This window comes from Leptonychotes weddellii, chromosome 12, assembly GCF_054177405.1.
Source record: "Leptonychotes weddellii isolate Sample4059 chromosome 12, ASM5417740v2, whole genome shotgun sequence".
NCBI lineage: Eukaryota > Metazoa > Chordata > Mammalia > Carnivora > Phocidae > Leptonychotes > Leptonychotes weddellii.
The window spans coordinates 1628759-1649284 of NC_138380.1; the positions used below are offsets into that span (position 1 = coordinate 1628759).

Consider the following 20526-nt stretch of genomic DNA (forward strand, 5'->3'; position numbering starts at 1 on the left):
CCATATCAGTAAACATCAGTGGTCTAAACATTCCAATTAAAAGACAGAGATTGGGGGCACCTGGTTGGGTCACTTGGAAGAGCATGTAACTCTTGATCTTGGGGTTGTGAGTTCGAGCCCCACGTTGGGTGTAGAGATTACTTAAAAATAAACAAATAAATAAACTTTAAAAAAAAGGCAGAGATTATCAGATTGAATAAAAAGGAAGGACTCAAGTATATGCTGCCTACAGTAAACCCATTTTAAATATACAGACACAAATAGGTTTAGAGCAATAGAAGAAAAAAGATATACCATGCTAATTCTAATAAAAAGAAAGCTGGAGTAGGTATATTATTATTATTAGAAAAGGGTATAGATTTTGCCAGGCATAAATAAGATCATTTCGTAATGATGAAATTCATCAAAACATAATAAACATTTATCTACCTAATAAGTAGCTAGTAAATACATGAAGCAAAAACTTAATAGAAATGAAAGGATTAACGGTCAAAATCACAGTTCTATTCAGATTTATCAATATCCTCTTTTTAATAATTGATAGAACAAATTAAGAAAACAAGACAGAAGATTTGAATAACATTCTTAACTAATTTGGCCTAATTTGCATTTATATTATTTATTTATTTATTTATTTTAATTTTAATTATTTTTTTTTTTAATTTTTTATTTATTTGCGAGAGAGAGAATGAGAGAGAGCACGAAAGGGAGGAGGGTCAGAGGGAGAAGCAGACTCCCTGCTGAGCAGGGAGCCCGATGTGGGACTCAATCCCGGGACTCCAGGATCATGACCTGAGCCGAAGGCAGTCGCTTAACCAACTGAGCCACCCAGGCGCCCCTAATTTGCATTTATAGACCACTCTGCCCACCAGTAGTAGAATATACATTCTTTTAGTACACTAGGCACATTTACCAAGAGAGACGATATTCTGTGCCATAAAATAAATCTCAATACTTTTAGAAGAATTAAAGTCATACAAGATAGGTTCTCTAATGAAATTAAATGGGAAACCAGTAAAAGAAACATATTTAGAAAATCACTCAATTATTTGGTAACTAAATAACTAATAGGTCAAAGAAGAAATTAGAAGGGAAATTTGGAAGTTCTTTGAACTAAATGAAAACAAAAATAAAACATTTGAAAATTTATAGCACTAAAATGTCTATTTTAGAAAAGAAAAAAGGTCTCAAATCAGTGCCCACAATTTCCCACCTTAAGAAAACAGGAAGAGGAGAACAAATGAATACCAAATTAAGAAGATTGGAAATAAAAAAAGGATAAGAGGAGAAATCAGTGAAATAGAAAACAGAGAAAATACAGAGAAAGTGAGAAGATCGATAAAATTGATAAAGCTGCAGTGAGGTTGATTAGCAGAAAAAAGAGAAGACACCAATTACCAATATCAGGAATGAAATAGGTGACATCACTATGGATTCTACAGGTATTTTTTTTTTTATTATGTTACATTAATCACCATACATTACATCATTAGTTTTTGATGTAGTGTTCCATGATTCATTGTTTGTGTATAACACCCAGTGCTCCATTCAGTACATGCCCTCTTTAATACCCATCACCAGGCTAACCCATCCCCCCACCCCTCTCCCCTCTAGAACCCTCATTTGTTTCTCAGAGTCCATAGTCTCTCATGGTTTGTCCCCCCCCACCGATTTCCCCCCCTTCATTTCTCCCTTCCTACTATCCTCCTCTTCCTTTTTTAAAAACATATAAGGTATTATTTGTTTCAGAGGTACAGGTCTGTGATTCAACAGTCTTACACAATTCACAGCGCTCACAATAACACATACCCTCCCCAATGTCTATCACCCAGCCACTCCATCCCCCCCCACCCCCCACTACTCCAGCAACCCTCAGTTTGTTTCCTGAGATTAAGAATTCCTCATATCAGTGAGATCATATGATACATGTGGATTCTACAGGTATTAAAAGGATAATTAGTGCACATTGTGAAAACCTTTATGCCAATACAACACCTTAGAGAAATGGAAAAATTTGGAAGGCAAAAACTACTAAAGTCTCTCAGACATTGTAAAAATGTTACAAATGTTCTCACAAATAAAACTGTAGGCCAAGAAGACTTCACTGTCAATTCTATCAAATATTTAAGGAAGAAGCAATACCAGTTCTACACAGACTCTTTTAGAAAATTAGAAATGAAGGACTACTTCCTAATTCATGGTGCCTAGCATTACTCTGATTCCAGAACCAGACAGACATTACATGAAAAGAAAATTACAGACTAATATCCCTCATGAACATATATGCATAAATTCTAAACAAAATTTAGCAAATCAAATACAGCAATATATAAAAAGGATAATACAGTATGACTTTTGAAAAATCAATGAATGTAATTACTATATTCAAATCCTAAAAAAGAAAAGTCACCACAATACATGCAGAAAAAGCAGAAGAAAAATTGAACATCCATTCTTGATAAAATCAGCGAACTAGGCATGAAAGGGAATTTCTTCATCCTAATAAAAAGCATCTGTAAAAACCCTACAGGTAGCATCATGTTTAATGAAAGACAGTGTTCTTTCATTTTCATCATGTTTCATCATGTTTCATCATGTTTCATCATGTTTCATCAAACAAGGCAAGGATGTCCCCTCTCACCACTTCTATTCAACATTGTTCTGGTGATTTTTAGAAAATAAAGGACATTGAGGTTGGAAAGGACAAAGTGAAACTGTTTCTATTAACAGATGATAATGGTTGTCTATATAGAAATTGTGATGGAATCTATTATTAAAAAGCAATTAGAACCAATAAATGAATTTGCAAGGTTGCAGGATACACAATAAATATACAAAACTCAATTGCATTTCTATATACTCGCAATGAATAATTGGACATTGATTAAAAAAAAAACAAGCCCACTTGTATACAGTAGCATCAGAAACCTGATATACTTAGGGATGTGTGGGAGCTATATACTATAAACTATAAAACACTGCTGACAAAAATTAAGAAATGACACAATAAATGGAGAGATATACCATGTTCATGGATAAGACAATGTTAAGATGTCCGTTTTCCCCAGATGGGTCTACCAATTCAATGCAATCTCATTCAAAATCTCAGCAGGCTTTTTTTTTTTTTTTTTTTGGTAGAAATTGAAAAGCTGATCTGAAATTCAGATAGGACTTCAAAGGACTTAGAATAGTCAAAACAACTTTGAGAGAGAACAAAATTCTCTGTAGTAAGAGGACTTACTACCCAACTCGAAGACTATTTTAAGGCCATAGTAATCATTGATGGTGTGGTATCGGCATAAAGATAAATAGATTGACTCGATGGAATAGAGGATCCAGGAATATATCTACATATATATTGTCAATTTACTTTCAGTGAAGGTGCAAAGGCAATTTGGTGGAAAAAGGTATTCTTTTCTACAAATGGTGTTGGAGCAATTGGATAATCATAGGGAAAACAATGAACTTCAGTCCATACCTGGCACCATATACAAAAGTGACTCAGAGGGATCATAGATCTAAATGTAAATCTTAAAACTGTAACCCTTGTAGAAGGAACCATAGGAGAAAGTCTTAGTGTTACTGGGCTAGACCATAATTTCTTGGGTAAGATGATCTGTAAAAGAAAAAATTGGTAAATTGGACTTTGTCAAAATCAAGAAATTTTGTTCTTTGAAAGATACTTGTTAAAAAGATGAAAAGACAATCTACAGATGGGGAGAAAATATCTGCAAATTATATAGCTGATAAAGGACTTGTATTCAGCATATATAAAGAACTTGCCAGACTCAACAATAAGTAAACAATCTAACGAAACAATGGGCAACAGACTTGAAGAGACTCTTCACCAAAGAAGATATAAATGGGTGGCAGATAAGTTAATGAAGATGTTCATGTTATTCTTTATTGATTAGGGAAATGTAAATTAAAACAGTAAAGAGATACCACTTTATACTTGTTAGAATGGCTAAAACTGAAAAGATTCCTCATACCGTATTTTGGTGAAAACAAAGGTTTTGTGTTTTGTTTGTTCCTGTGTCTCCCATGCTTGGAATGGTGCCTTCTAAATAAGGGTGTTGAAAGAACGTCAGTTGCCCATTTTCCAAAGCACTGAATGATAAGTGCATGGGATAGATTGAATTTATGCTTAGCATAATTTTATCTTTAACTCTTGATTTTATAAGTATTATAGGCATTATTTTGGGGCACCTGGGTGGCTTGGTTGGTTAAGTGACTGCCTTCAGCTCAGGTCATGGTCCTGGAGTCCTGGGATTGAGTCCCACACTGGGCTCCCTGCTCATCGGGAAGTCTGCTTCTCCCTCTGATCCTCCCCCCTCTCATGCTCTCTCTCTCTCATTCTCTCTCAAATAAATAAAAATCTAAAAAAAAAGTATTATAGGCATTATTTTGAAAATCATTTTAAATTTGAGTGTTTTACCTATAAAAGGTATAAGATGTTTGGCCAAACATAATCCCAAAGACAGACTTAGTCTTCTTTTTCTAAATCTATTTTTATTATCATCTTAGTAGCTTTTTATTGTAGTTTTGTAAGAGTACAGAATGTGTCAAAAAGGGAAAAGGTAATATGAACTTGCCTGCCTCTCTTACATTTTCCTTCCCACTTAGAATTGCTTGCTTAAACTTCTATGATATAGTGGTTTTTAAAAATCCCAGGAGTTAGCTCTGCCACTGGCTCTGCAACCTTGGCTAAGTTATATAACCAGCCTATTCCTCTGTCTTGTTGGGGAATTTCCTCTGAGGAGTACATGAGTTTGTGTAATATTGGTAAATCACTCAGAATAGTGCTTGGCACAGAAGGGCTCAATAAATGCTAATTATTACCTTTAGTGTTTTTACTAGGCTTATGATATTATGCATGTACAATGTCTAGTGGAGTATCTGGCATTTATTAAGTGCTCAGTAAAGGCTAGTGGATCTAATTTAAATATTCAGATGCCAATATGTCTAAAGAGACTGTGTCTTTGGATCTCTGCATTTGTCATATCTTTAGTGACTTTGTTTTAGGATATGAGGAAAAACATTTTAGTTTCTATATTGGCTTTTCCTAATAGGTACAAGTTACAAAGTTACAGAAATTTGGATGTGTAATTATTTTCTCATTTCTAAGTTTAGGTAATTCGTTAGGGCACTGTCCTCAAGTTTATGTTTATTTTTATTATTAAAAAGTATAGATCTTCGACTAATATAATTTAGCATAGTAATTTTTTTTGATAAGGCCTGTCTCTAATCTTTATTCTTTTTTTTTGCTACCTCCTTATAGGCTTGTGGAATCTTGCTTCTCTCTTTTCCAACCTTTGTTTATTTGTGTTGATGCCCTTTGCCTTTTTCTTTCTGGAATCAGAAGGTTTTGCTGGCCTGAAAAAGGTAAGGGAATCATATTTTGGAATTAAACTTGTCAAATTAAGAAGTATATGTCATTCATGTTGAACTAGTAAAAGCAGGCTTGAACCACCATTTGAAATACAAAAGTTTAATTAGTAATAATAACATCTTATTAATATTAATCATGTTGACAGTAATATTAATAATAGTGCATATTGAATGATTTTGTGTGCCCACAGGGAGGAAGTCATCTTTTGACCTTTGAATATTTACTTGGTGGAATGTTTGTAGAGAATAAAGCTGATAAAATAGCCGTTCTTCCTTTCCTAGGCTCTCTCGCATTTAGTTTAAAGCATGACATGAAATTCTCAAAATATTAAAACATATCTTGATGTAAAAGTTATTTTGTATCTCGTATTTTCAGAAGAGTAGCATTTTATAAAATCAAATATGCCCTGTAGATAGTCAAATCCTCAAGATACTGTGAGTTACTGATCTTAGTGAATGTGGGAGGTTAGAAGTAAGCAAAACAGGAGACTTTGCAAGGGCATCTTAAACAATCAGTCCAGACTGTATCAGTGGTAATAACTTCATCTGTCTTTGAATATAACATTTTAAAGCGAAACGAACAATGTTTCTGTTTATAGCTTGTGGAGGTCTTTGCTATAAACATTTGGAATATAATACAAAGATTTAAGTAGTTAATACTTTTTGGCAAAAAAAGTCTTTATAGACACATTACACCTTTTTAGTTGTTAGTTCTATTCGTATTGTGATACATAAAGTTGAAAGTATGCCTATGCATCTTATTGTTGAATATATACTATAACGCCAATTCCATAAATTTGGCAAGGGAAGCCATAAACTGAATTTTTATGACTTTTTATTTCATATAATTTTTTGTAGGTACTTAGGAATGAAATTGTTTAGTCTCACATTTTGACAAGTCTTCTGATTTTAAACCTTAAGTGCAGCACTTTTTAGGTCTGTGTGTTGAAGGATGCCGGGAAAGAGTCACTGAGAGGTGATAAAGTGTTTAGTGCATGCACCTTTTTGCTTTCTAGATATTATTCCATACTTGCGTAGTTTGAAGCTGAAAACTCAGAGTTGATTTCATATATAGTAAATGTACTGAGATCAGAATGGATGGTTGTATTTGGTAGTCAACCTGACATTGAGAAAATTGGCTTTGATATATTGGAATTGTTTTTTATCATGATGTATTTGAATTATTTAAGTCATCTATATAATGTGAAAGAATTGTGTAGTTTCAGTTTAAAAAGTTCTTTGAATGTTTATGACTTCTTGAAGAAATTATAGGAGTTTTGCTGAATGGGATTTGGTACAAACCTTCCTTTTATAAGGAGAAAACTGAGGTCCAAATATATTAAATATTATTAAATTGTCTAAGGGCCATATATGTACAATTCCAGAACTGGTACTAAAACCTAGGGTCACTTTTAACCATCCCAAAGTGGTTGTGATCTTCACATGTCAACACTATGGAGTTTACTGAGGCCACCCAAGTGGATGAGGTGGCCAAGGACAAATGAGGCTGGAGCAGAAAAGAGGACTATATGGCCTGCTGGCAGAGGAAGGAAGCAAAGGAGACTGCTGAGCAGGTCCTGCCAGAAAGCAGGGGAGCAAAAGGAGTGTGGTTTTCTGGGAGCCAGAAGACAAGAGTTTCTAGAAGAATGGAATGTAAAATATTGTGTTAAAGAGGGCTGGAAAGAACATCAAGAAGAAGTGAGAGCATAGGAGACACCTGAGAAAGCGATTTCTGTATAATTTTAGAGCCAAAGCTTTTGATGGATATTCATTCATTCAACAGAGTTTTACTAAGCACCTACTAAGAAGTAATTATTATGCTTCTACAGGACCTTGCTGGGGACAGAAATGAAAAGGCAGGGCTTCTGCCTTCCAGGGATAGATAGAAGGAGAAAGAAGAGGTGCAATCCAATAGGATGCAGTGTGATGAACTTTCATACAGCCAGCTGTGATGGGAGGCACTACAGGGAGTGAAGATCTTGATTTGCCTAGGGAACTGGGGAAAGGCATGGATTCTGACTGGATTGAGGGAATGGCTGACACTTAGCTATAGAACGGAGAATTGGTGAGAGATCAGGGTACATGGAATCTTGTTGGGGTCACATCCTGGAGGCCTTGAATGCTCTGCCAGTTAGTTTGGATTTTGTGCTATAGATAATGGAGTTGGCAAAAGATTTTTGAAAAAGATTTTTGCATCTACTGTTTTATTTAAGTATAGAGATAAATACCCATGTCAGAGTTCAAACATATGTCACTAAGGGGAGGAGTACATGTAGAGATATCACCATACTGAATCAGTCACACACCTAGTCCTGTTAAACAGTGTTGCAACATATGTCCCCAACATTGTTGTGTTGATGTTTGCTTTAAATATGCAGATTGTTCTTTTGTCCTATCTCTGCCTTGTGTGTAATCTTACCAAGTACAAAAACAATTGGTAAAGCTCAGTGTTAAGTGTATTTTCATATTTGGTAGTATACGTGTCTCTACCTAATTTATACTCTTTATAAAATTCTAGTTTTTAGTTAAATAGGTTATTTTAAAAAACTGTGTAATGTGGACAGACCTCTTGTCTCCAAATTGTTTTCCTCCCTTGTTGTGAACTAACCAACTAGAAGAGGGGGTTGGCTACATTTATTGGAGCAGAACTACCATCTCTAGAATAAAAAAAAAAACTGACAAAACCCCAGTGACATGTCACTGTTCTCTTGTTCCCCCTTGTAGACTAAGGTCCAAGGGGAGAAGCAGCTTGAGGAAGGACACAGGAAGGTACTTGAAGATATTTCATACCTACCACTGTACAGCATTCTTTCCTCTTAAGTTTTTTACGTCTAGTCTCTCTATACGCACTTAAAAGAATATTCTTTTCTAAGCACATCTTTGACTATGTTAGTCTCAGAATCCCTCAAGATGACCAGCTCCATTTCGTGATCTCAGAGGGGACTGATGTGTTGGCTGACTGTAGGGTACAGTCGACATGACCAGTCCAGGTGATTCCCCAACTCAGCAAAGGATCTAAAGGAGGGCAAGGAGACAGAGCTCAGAATGATTGGTTACCATTTGTCCAACTTGCGTCTCTGGACAATGATTGGGCGTTGTAGGAACCAAATGAAAGAACTTAGTCTTTAAAACTATTAGAAGAGGGAAGGGAAGGGAAAATGGGGCTGTAGCCTGGAGGCAGAAGAGGCAGAATGATTCTGCTCTTTCTGCACCCAGGGGCCTGTGGCAGAGAGATGGAGGGTGAGGGTGCTAAGGTGAGAAAATTTGCCCTTTGAGTCTCACAGCCTGGGCTAGTTTTTTCATCTGGACCTCAGGTTCTCTTTCTGTAAAATGAGTATGGTAATGATTGTTACCTTACTGTATTATTTAAGGATTAAATGAGAGGAGATTATTTATGTAAAACACATAGCCCAGGATATGTTAGCTATTAGTGCCATCATTCTAGAGCTTAATGCATTTCACCAATAAATGTTCTGTGGGATCATCAGAAAGCAACTGAATACAGTACAGTCAGTTCTTAATTATTCACATATTATCTTGGGCAATTTTAAAGTTACAAATTATTTTTCCCATTTTGAAATGACATGGACTGAAGCAAAATCAAACCGGCTTGAAGATAAGGTGCATTCTAGACCCTGTTAGAATTGTTTGGAAAGCTTTAAAATTAAGGTAATTGTGACATATTATTTTAAATACTCATATTTTTCAGTTTTAAAATCAATTACATGAAAGTTGCAAGGGTTATTAGCATTGCATGGTTAAGTCTTAAATGTGTAAAGTATATGTTTAAGCCTTTCATTGTTACGCCTTTCTCTAATATACGATCCTAGGAGTTGACTTGTGCAGGTTTTACGCAGTGTTTGTTAAGATCTGTCGTTCTTACAGTGTTGTAGACCGTACCCCAGACTTGTACTGCTGCCTCACTGAAGCGAATGTATCACAGACAGTCATTGACTTTTAACACAGCTGGCTAGCAAGGATATTCCTTTGTGTATATCCTTTAAAGCTTTTTGCTCATTGGCATTAGACACATCTAGTCTGAAGGGATATTGAAGAGGGCTTAGAAAACACTTCTAATTGGTAGATTCAGCACAATGATTTGAGTAATGACAAACTTGAAATATGGTTAAGTTAAATTTCTTTTTTATTCCTTTGGCCACCCTCCTGGTGCTGTTTTACTATGTCTAAGTCTGGTGGAGTCCCTAAAGGGCATATGGCTCCACCATACTCCCATTGATTCCCCTGGGCAATCGATTTTAAAACAGCCCCTTGCATATTGTGCCGAGACGCGGAAATTGGCCACTAGCCACGGGCGGATGCAGAGCTTGAATTGAAAATCAAATTAAGCAGAATTCTCTACTTAGTTTTTAATTAAACCACTATGTTAATTCAAACAGGACATTTTAGGCCTGGGGGGTTGACCATGCCCTTTTAAGGGCCTTAAATAAGCCTTTCTTCTCTCTCCTTACCATGGTGCATGTTTCTATTTTATTAGGACCATCTCCTCACTATTCCCATTCTTTATATTCTCAAGGGTAGGAGAATGTAAATGGTTTTGATAAAGCAAAACATTTTTTTAGTAAGAAGGTAACTTTTATCTTAGAACTCTAACATTGTTAGCACTTAAATGTTTATCAGATTTATATTATTAATCACCTCTGTGTATCGTGTCAAGCATTTTATATGTTCATGTGTGTTTGAACCTGATCCCATGCTTGCATCTTAATGTTTGTTTCAATTCTGATAAAACGCTTGCATCTGCTGAATGTTGTGTGTTGTGGTGGAGATCCTTTCTCCGCAGTTTTGTCTTGGTCACTCAGTCATATACCAGACTACAAGGGTATTAGGGCCAACAGCACTGCTGTTCCTGTCACACCTCAGATCAGCTGTGTGGTTTTCTCTTCCCATTCTGCCTCAGACAGACCTCTGGGTTATGTGGGATGATGTCAGAAGATGTTTGCTGATTGCATCGTGAACTCTGAAGGTCTGACCTCTGGCCAGGGTTGAAATAAGAGTTAGGAATATATTTATCTCATATTATATTTTAACATCTTACTTTGAGTTCAGATGTTACGAGGTAAAAATTCAACAATTTAACGAAAGTGAAAAAAATATAATCAGTGACAGATTAATTCACGAACCAAAGATGTTTTTGGCAGTAACTTTATATTGTGCCTCACCTTAATGCCTATCTTTGATTTGAAGTCTTGGCATAAAATTTAACATAAGCGACAGCAACATCCTGACCAATTATCCAAGCTATCCAGACATCCCCAAATGTCCAGAACATAGCACACGGTCTGTAGGATTAAGAGGTTAACTCCTATAACTTCAAACGAAGTGCTTGATAATAAAAGCAAAAAGTACAGAATTTGAGGTAACTTCCTTTCTTAATTAATTAGACTGACCAGGTGGAAGCGAAGAGCCCGGTGCTGGTGCTGGGAAGGCCTATAAAGCTGAGCACTGTGACAGCACAATGGAGGAGGAACAGAGATTGTTTTAATATGTTTCTGTCCTGTGTCACAGTGTGAAATTGTCCTGGTTTATGTCCCTTTTGGCAAACTTACATAAAAGTGACCTTGTACTGTATTTTATGACCAGATGACTTTTTCCCCCCAGTGGCTAATTTGTATCAGGCCTCCATCTGAAAGAGACACAGAAATGAGTAGGAAGTCCAGCTTGGTCTCAGGGAGCTTTCATTGCATTCTTTCATTATTTTTGCTCGTTTTTGCCACTGATCATCCATAAATTGTTGGACATGAGTGAATAAGGAAGTGCTGCTTAGTGTTAGCGGCACATGCGCGTATTTGGCCTGGTTTTTGTGGGTGAGAGGAAATCACATACAAAAAGGAAAACTCCTGCTGGGAAACTTGCAAGGAAATTTACCTTGGGTGCGTTTTGATCTTGGTGTTTATTACAGAAAATGGAGTCATATCTCACTAACTATTGTTATGTGTTAATTTGATTTTCCCAACACCTTCAAGAAAAAAAAATCATTCAGTAATTTATTAATAGAATTCCTCTGCCCTCCCCCACTTGGGAGCACTCACTGTTTTCCATAGAGACAACATGGATAAAGATGATTATTTTTAAAACATTTGATTCTGGTAGTGTTGTTATGCTCAGGGTTCTTTTCGGAATTGTTAATCTACTGTAAAAGGTGTGGTTATAATGATTTATTGAAGCTTGGCATATGGGATCTCAGAGAAAGATGTACAAAAGTATTACTTTGAGGAAAAGAATACATTTGTTTCATTTAAAATTATTTGAGTTTATAAAGATTTTGAATTAAAAATCATTTAGTTCATGAAATGATCTTAATTTTGTCACTGTTCTTAGTATAATGGCATATTGGAGGGAACTAAATTATAATTTCAGTAACAGTAACTGTTACTGTTAAATAGCAGCTGTGTTTCTAAAAGATATCACTGGTACCCATATACTTTGAGATAGTATGAGTGTTGAATTGGACCATTATATAGCACTTTCATCTTTCTGTCCTATCAAAAGATGAGAGATTTCTACTCTAAGGCTAAATTTTCTCTCTATTTGCATAATAGTATAGTGGACAAATTGTGAGCTTTGGCATTTAGACTATCTGACTTAAATCCTGACTCTTCTCCTTACTGACGTGGGACTTCAGGCATGTTTCTTAGTGTCTGCATCTGTAAAATGGGCTGGCAGTACTTATCGCCGTGTGGGGTTGCTGAGGGTCTTGTTTGTCTCACCTACCATATGAGATGCAGTAGGAGCAGCCACTCTGAGTAGGTGCTTAAATGTATTGGCTATGTGGAAGTTGATATGAAACATCAGGAAGATTTGTGTAGGATTATTTTTTACATATGATAGCAAAGCTACATATAAGAAATTATAGTGGTGTCAACATAGCTTTATTTATTTACTTTTTGAAATAGAAACTGCCTTATCTTGTAACAGTATAAGTTGTAAAAAAAAAATAGGTATTATGTTTAATAGGTAACTATAAACTTCAAACTTTATTTTATATGATGATTAAATTATTAACTAAAAGTCTCACAATTTTGGGCTCTTTCTTAAATGAAGAGTTTTAGTATGGAGGAAATAAAAAATAGGTTCAGATTTTAAAGTAATTATACTCTTAAATTGGCCCTACTACTTCCAACATTCATGAAACAATTTTTTGGAAATAATCATTGTCAGAGTCTCTTCCAAAACTTTTCTTGGGGGGGACTTGAAAACTATCTACGCTTGGCTGGAATAAACTTTATTTGAAAGTAAAATTAATGTCTAATTTCATGCTGACTAGAGAGCTGCTTACCTGGTTATGGCACGTTATGGCACATGCCCACAGGTCCACAGGACGGCTGGAGTTCGGGCTATTAAAATCTGTTTGGCATTTAAACATATTTATTTGTCTATAAAATAATTTATTCTGCATGGTACAGTGTTAATCTTCTGATCTCTATGAAATGTTTGCCAGTATATAGTTGAAACTTGGTATATTACTTTACCAACCCATTTATTTGGCTCATTTGTATGAGAAATAAATGTTGCATAATCAGATAAATCAAAGGCAGTTGGATTGTTTGATAGTTTTTTTTTTTTTTAAAGATTTTATTTATTTGACAGAGAGACAGCGAGAGCAGGAACACAAGCAGGGTGAGTGGGAGAGGGAGAGGGAGAAGCAGGCTTCCCGGTGAGCAGGGAGCCCAATGCGGGGCTTGATCCCAGGACCCTGGGATCATGACCTGAGCCGGAGGCAGGCGCTTAACGACTGAGCCACCCAGGCGCCCCTGATAGTTTTGACATTAGGGAATATTTTAGGTTGTGATATACCTACTTTTTTAAAAAACTGAAGTTATTAGCAGTTTCATTACTTACAAATTTATTGGTTTGCACATCTGGTAAGCAAAGGAAGTTCTTATCTAGAAAGACAAGTTCTTATTGTTCTAGAATGATTGAATTTTAAAGCACTGAATTGTCAGAAGTATATATATGAATGTATGTTCTTTTAGTTATTAAAAATAAGATTAGCAGGCAAAAACTGAAAAAATAAGGCTATATCAACAGAAGAAAAAGTTAGAATTAAGTACTGAAACGACCAGTTCTTAGAAAACATTTCCTGTTATCTTTTTTTAGAACACAAGAAATTTGAAGTTGTTTAGAATGCTAGATTTAAATACTTGTATACTTTCATATTTTAGTTGGGGTTACTTGATATTTAATGTTTCTCTTTACACATTAATTAATGAGTATTAATTTTTATTATAAGCAGTTGATTTTTAAAACAGGCGTGGGAAGGGCTTAAGATTTTTTAAAGCTTTTTTGAGTTATCATAAAGATTTGTCTGATCTCATGATGAGTTTTGTTTCCTTCTTAAATGCCCAGAATTAAATTATACTTCTGATTTATTTTTTTTAGAAGAGATGTAGTAAAGTACCTTACCTTGTAATAAGAACTTAGTGCATTAAATAACTTAAAAATACTGGATTCACTGTTATGAATAACTTCTGAATAAGTGTTCTGAATGTTCCTCTTTTCTTTTTGCCATTACCTTAGTTCAGGCTTCATCATTTTTTACTTGGATTATTTAAACCACTGTCCTACTGTTTTTTTCTGCTTCCAGTTTCCTTCCTATACAATGTAATCTCCACACTGCCTTCCAGCATTGTTTTCTTAATGATATTGTGTAACTAACCTCCATAAAATCTTTTGATAGTTTTTTTTTTTTTTTAAAGATTTTATTTATTTATTTGACAGAGAGACACAGCGAGAGAAGGAACACAAGCAGGGGGAGTGGGAGAGGGAGAAGAAGGCTTCCCGCAGAGCAGGGAGCCCGATGCGGGGCTTGATCCCAGGACCCTGGGATCATGACCTGAGCCGAAGGCAGACGCTTAACGACTGAGCCACCCAGGCGCCCCCTTTTGATGGTTTTTAACTGCCAACAAAATGAAGTCTAAAATCTGTAACATTATATTTACAACTCTGGAAATTTGGGTTCCATCTGTCATTTAGGCCACATTTTTCAGGAGGCTCCCCTATTCCCCAAGCTGTATCCCACTGAGCTCCTCACCTTGCCCAGGACTTTCCAGGTGCTTTCATGGCCTCCTGTCTTCATGTGCTGTTCTGCCAGGAAGCCCTCTACTCACTTCCCGGTGGAATCTGTCTTTAAGTGCTACCTCCTGGTGCTCCTTAAGTCTTTCCGGTGGGCCTCCTTTGTGGTGACCTGCTTCCTCCCCCTGCAGTTAGGGATTGTAATTCTATTGTGATTGTTGTAGGTGTGTCTTTTTCTCTTACTTACCATGGTATTCCCAAATATATATACTTAGCCTACTGCAGACAAAGCTTTTGTACAGGAAAAATAAAGCATAAAAGCTGAGTAGGTCTTAGGTCCCATTGATTTGTCAGAGGAAGGATCTAAAAATGCATCAGTGCTCCCGTTTCTCGAGGGGGCTGGTTATGGGTTCCTGCATGGTTATCTTTCAGGGTGTGTTATTTTTAGAATCATTTTGGAACCTCAACACAAAAGAAGACATGAGAGTTTGCACTGTTTTAGTACAGCTTAGGCTTTTAGTCCAGAACCTCCAGGTTAAATTATAATGAGGCTCTTCACTAATGAAGTGAATCTTTACAGGATCTTTACCATCCTTGGCTTGGTTTACAAAACCGTATCTCCCCCACCCCATCCTGGTTCTTTAGCTGGCTGTTAGGAATGAGCCCCACAGTCACCACCGTGTTTGCCTGTTGGGTGATACTGGTAGTTCTAGGTCTCTCGCTGTGCTAGAGCTCAGCCTGACTGTAGCCTGCTTGGCAGGATGTTGACCACCTGCCAGGGTGTGAGGTCTTCCTTTTCCTGGCCATGCCCTTCAAGGGCCACGTGTTCAGCAGTGGAGCTTTCCTCTGTCCATAGTGCTCCATTCCCAGTTTCCTTCTCTGCCTGGCCTGTCAGTGGAGGACTAGCATGCTCCTCCTGGGTTGGAGTGCCTGAGAGGCAGGAAGACAGATGCTAGTGTTTACTTGTGATAGAAATTGATGAAAAGTTAAAGTAAACTTTGCAAATAGTGTTAATATTGTTAACCTAATATCTTCTATGCCAAATCTGATTCTCACATAGAATAGGCACTAACATCTTTTTTCCCTGCAGCCAGGTATTATTGAAGGTTCATGCTTGCTTTGTATTTTATTGTTTTTCAACTGCTTTCATATATTTCATTTGATTTGTTAAATATCTGAGAAGTAACCAAGGCAACTTTTATTGCACATTTCTTATAGATAATGTCTTGAAGCCCAAGTTTCTTGGGAAACTTCCAGGACATAGTCTGTGGCAAAGCTAGTAATAGACTCCGAAGAGTGTGTTTTCCCCTTGTTAGTATTTACTAATCAAATAGTTCTCAAACCTTCTAAAGATTAGGGAAGGGTTACTGCAGTGCAATTCTAAAAAGATATCTCATACTATTTCTATTTTTAAAAAATCAATAAATGTATATTTTTTCCTTAAAAGAAAATTATCCTGAGAGCTTGTGAATGTGTATTTGGTGAGATTGCCAGGTTTTAGTGGAGATCCAGGGAGCATGCTCATGGTTCCAGTACTCCATTGATTGATCACTCAGGTGAACCCCACAAGCCACAGTTTTGAGCATTGTGTGTTTTCTTTTTTAAAAATTCTTAGTCATTTAGTGCTATAATGAGTGATTGTTTAAATACCATGAATCTAAGGGGCACTGGGTTTAAGTGCAATGTGGATAAAGAACATACAACTAATAATGAGACAAATCATGATTCTGCAGACCCACCCAGTAAATCCTCACCAGGTTGTGGTGATGGTATTTGCCTCATTAAGAATTCTGTACTGCACATTAAGATGGCCCTGGAGCTTCAAAATTAATGCTAACCGGAGAAAATTGAATAATAATTTTATTTAATTTGGCTTTTTATGTATTAAAAATCGACAACTTGGACCTGGAGTGTTATTTATTGAGGAACATTTGCAAATAACTGCTTAAAATCTTCTCTTACTTCAATATGTAGAAATAAAATATGAAGGTTATAAAAAATAGTTTTTTAAAAGCTTGAGATGTTAGAGTTTAAAAAATACTGTAAGATGTAATACATAGAGAAATTTTAGTCTATATATTTTATACATAAGGCTTTGTTTAGGTCTGGTTATATGATGTTTGATGCCAACTCATGAATTTTTTTTAAAGATTTTATTTATTTATTTGACAGAGGGACACAGCGAGAGAGGGAACACAAGCAGGGGGAGTGGGACAGGGAGAAGCAGGCTTTCTGATGCGGGGCTCAATCCCAGGACCCTGCGATCATGACCTGAGCTGAAGGCAGATGCTTAACGACTGAGCCACCCAGGTGCCCCCAACTCATGAATTTTCTTACATAGTTTAAAGGAAGTTAAATAGCATCTATCATTGTTAAATAGAACCAAGTCAAAAATTTAATTGTATAACCAAATCCCTGTATGATTAAATGCATAGATAAGTTCCAGGAAAGCAAGAAAATCTCCAAAGACCAAACTGAAAAGGCACCACAAAACCCGAATAGTGAGTAGGTGATGCCCTGGCTGCGTTGGTCAGGACAGCGAGGTGGTTACATGGTTGACAGAGGATCATAGGCGCATAGAGGCGAGGAGATGGAACTGAGGCCCCTCTGAAAAGCTTCAGCAAAAGGGCCTCCTTGTTTAACACAGACACACACACACATACACACACTCACACCCTTTGCCCACTGGTAGGGGAAGACTGTACTGTCAGCCTTAGTTCTGGGTAGAAGTCTCCCCTGAGAGTTACTGCACAGGCCTTTACCTCCTAGGAGTTGGGGTTCAGTATTGAACAACTGCTGGGAAATCCCAAGACAAGAAATTAGCATAAAAGTTCTTTCAAAGCATTATGTATCATTTTGTCATTTTAACCTAATGTGTAATACTTTTAAGTAAATTTTAGTTAAAAATGGTTTATATAAATATACAATTAAAGTTGGTTTTAGAAAGTTCATTTACTATAATTCAAGATTCATAATCCATATATGTTTTTGACCTGGTTTTATTTAACTATGACATGTGCTGTTTAATTGCCTTTAAATTAATTGTGTGAGAAAACTCAGGCCTGACAATAAATGTTACGTAAGCAGGCCTAAATAAAATCTGGTTTCATTTTATCCTAGCTTTTGTACATTTTAAACTTACATTCTTAGTAATTTGATATTGGTTTAGTTTGTTAAGTGTTATCATCCCTCAAAGTCAAGAATGAATAATGTAGTCTTTTTTATTTTAGCTACCCTTTTCTGTGAGTTTTTACAAAGATTTAGTATTTTAATCTATGTAGTTAATTTTGTGAGGTGATTAAGAAGAATGAATCTAAATTATTTTTCTCTGTATTATTCAGTTCTAAGGCAATTTATATAAGAATATTACTCTTATCTATTATTTTAAATATTTTATTGTGTTCTGATCTTTTCTACATTCCTTATCTATAGTTTTTGGATTTTTTGACTAGAAGCTTATAGCTCTTAGAATCACTGCTCTTTTCTTATTTCCGCCTTTTCTTTTAAGTCTATAATTTCTCCATAGATTTGATCCCATCTACTTTCTATCATTTAGGGATTTCTTAACATTATTAGTCTACTGATGGCAGTCTTGTCTTCTAGCATAATTCATACAGTTAATTCTGTTGGCCATTTATTGTATGCTTGGTATTGTTACAGCTGCTAGGGAAGGTGCAGATTAATTGATTGATGGTTTATTATATATTTTTCCTGTCTTCTATGATAATCCATCATCTTGAACCAATCTCCCTGATTCCTCTTTTCTCCCTGCCTGTTAACTTTACTGGCCCTTTATCTGGAATACAGTGTTAATTTGCTAATTGTTAATTTGGGGACATTCTTGGGTCTTTTTCCAGATTGGGAGGTTTTGTGGTCTCTGTTTGAATTGGCTCTGATTTTGTCAGCAAATATGGGGGTCTAGTCTTTTCTTTTGGCCTTTCCTCTTTAGCTTTGTAAACTGTTTTTGGCTTCTCATGGCCTTACTGTTCAAAGAAGATCTTTTCCAATCTAATGTTCAGAAATCCTCAAGATTCCAAGATGGTTTCTACAAATGTACAAATCCTTCCTGAATGCATCTGTATTGTAGGATCCTTAATGTTTACTTTTCCTATGTCATATCGGGCTTGCATGAAGCATACTTAAGAGGCTGATGATTTTGTTTGATTGTCCTATGTATCTTGACTTCTGTTGCTTTTTCATTAATATTTTAATTTTAGTTTAGACAATTTCATAGAAAGCCAATTAATCTGACATTATACTTTATATCATTCCAGATTACCTGTCAATATTTGTGTTTGGAGTATTGTGTAATTATAATTAGTGTGTACATATAGTTTATATCCTTTTTATTTTAATAATTTATTTTGCATACATAAATTATCTGGTGCCAGGAAGAGTTGTCCAAGACTTGGAAATGGGCAGAGGAGATCCTGGGTGTTCTGTCAGTGGGGTCCTAGGCATTGCGTAGTGGACTGTGGTAGTCATCCGATTTTGTAGGCATGTGTACCTTTGGCTGATTTTCTATTGACTTGACTATTTTACATCTCTAGGGTTAGAGTTAACTTGTAGGAAAGTAAGAGCAATGAAAATGATTCTGTCTGATAGAATTGATTCCTTTTCTATACAAAAGATAGCCCCAAACATTTTATTATGTTGTCCCATAGGATACTATCCAGTTTTGCATCTATTAGCAAATTGATTTTAGCATTTCCAGTTATCTAAGTATATCTGTGTTTTTCACATTTTTCTTTGACCTGGTCTTAACAAAAATTAAAACCATCTGGCTCTGCTGGTAAAGGATGTGAGGAACAGAAAGGATCAGGGTACTCAGAGGGGAGCTGCTGTTAGCAAGCAGCAGTAATACTTACTGTAGACTGACATAGAAAATGGGGGTTCTGGTGGTAGAGCGTCTGGTAAATACTTAAAAGTGTCCACCAAGATACAAGCTACTGAGACAGAATCAGATCCTGCCTATCTAGATCTATTTTCTAGATTCACTTACTAGTTTCTACTGTCACCAGAGTCAGGAGGTGATAAAGAGAACCAGGAGGGACAAAAACTCTTAAATATAAAGATGAGTAGGGATTCAGAAAATGACCTGACATTTGGGAAAAGCCAACACTGTGAGAGGTACCAAACTCAATGTATTGCTCAGAATAAATAGACAAAGAGAAGATTTCAGGGAGATTTAAAAATATTTGATCTGGCATTTTAGACATTTTTTTGGCAGAGGGAATTAAGGATATCTTATTCTCAATATTGCCAGAAATGAAAGTTCTACAGTCATTATGATTTAAAAAAAATCAAGTCCAGACAGTTTGCAAGATATTTTTACCAGACTTCAAAGAATAGGTGACTTCAGTTTCTTTTCTTTTCTTTTTTTTTTTTTTTTAAGATTTTTTAATTTACTTTTTTGACAGAGAGACAGCGAGAGAGGGAACACAAGCAGGGGGAGTGGGAGAGGGAGAAGCAGGCTTCCCGCGGAGCAGGGAGCCCGATGTGGGGCTCGATCCCAGGACCCCGGGATCATGACCTGAGCTGAAGGCAGACGCTTAACGACTGAGCCACCCAGGTGCCCCTAGATGACTTCCGTTTCATACAAATTTGTTCAGAGATTTGAAGATGGAACACTCACAGTTTTATGGGACTAATATAATCTTGATACTGAAAGTAGACAAGGACAGTATAAGAAAGGATCATTATAGGCCATTCTTACTTGTGAATACTTGTGAATCAAAATATTAAGCTGAATTCAGCCATGTATGCAAAAAATCATCATCAAGGAAAATTTTATTTCAGGTATGCAAGATTGGTTTCACATTAGAAAATCTATGGCTGTAATTCGTATTAGGAAAGTAAATGAGGAAAAAAAAAAGTCAAGCGAGCACCTCCAAAGAGACATAAAACATATTTAGCAAAATCAGTAACTATTCATGATTAAAAAGCAAACTAAGAACTTGAGCGAACTTTCTTAACTTGATAATGGATATCTAATCTGTAACTGACATTGTACTTATGTAAAAAGTATTTACTTTAAAATTGGGATGCTATCTTAAATCCTTTATTTCTAATAATAACACTGTAATGGAGTTACTAGTAGTA

General features: G+C 36.0%; 1 protein-coding gene across 7 annotated transcripts in view; it reads left to right on the forward strand.

Moving 5' to 3' along the window:
• Positions 1-20526, forward strand: part of LMBR1 (limb development membrane protein 1) — a 155910-nt gene that overhangs the window by 64399 nt on the left and 70985 nt on the right. For 5 of the 7 annotated variants that reach the window (XM_081799750.1, XM_081799756.1, XM_081799749.1 and 2 more), the window contains one exon: positions 5282-5385. The exons of the other annotated variants lie outside the window; for them this stretch is intronic. In XM_081799750.1, coding sequence (XP_081655876.1) covers positions 5282-5385 — 104 coding nt within the window. The remainder of the gene's footprint in view (positions 1-5281; positions 5386-20526) is intronic. 7 annotated transcript variants of the gene reach the window in all.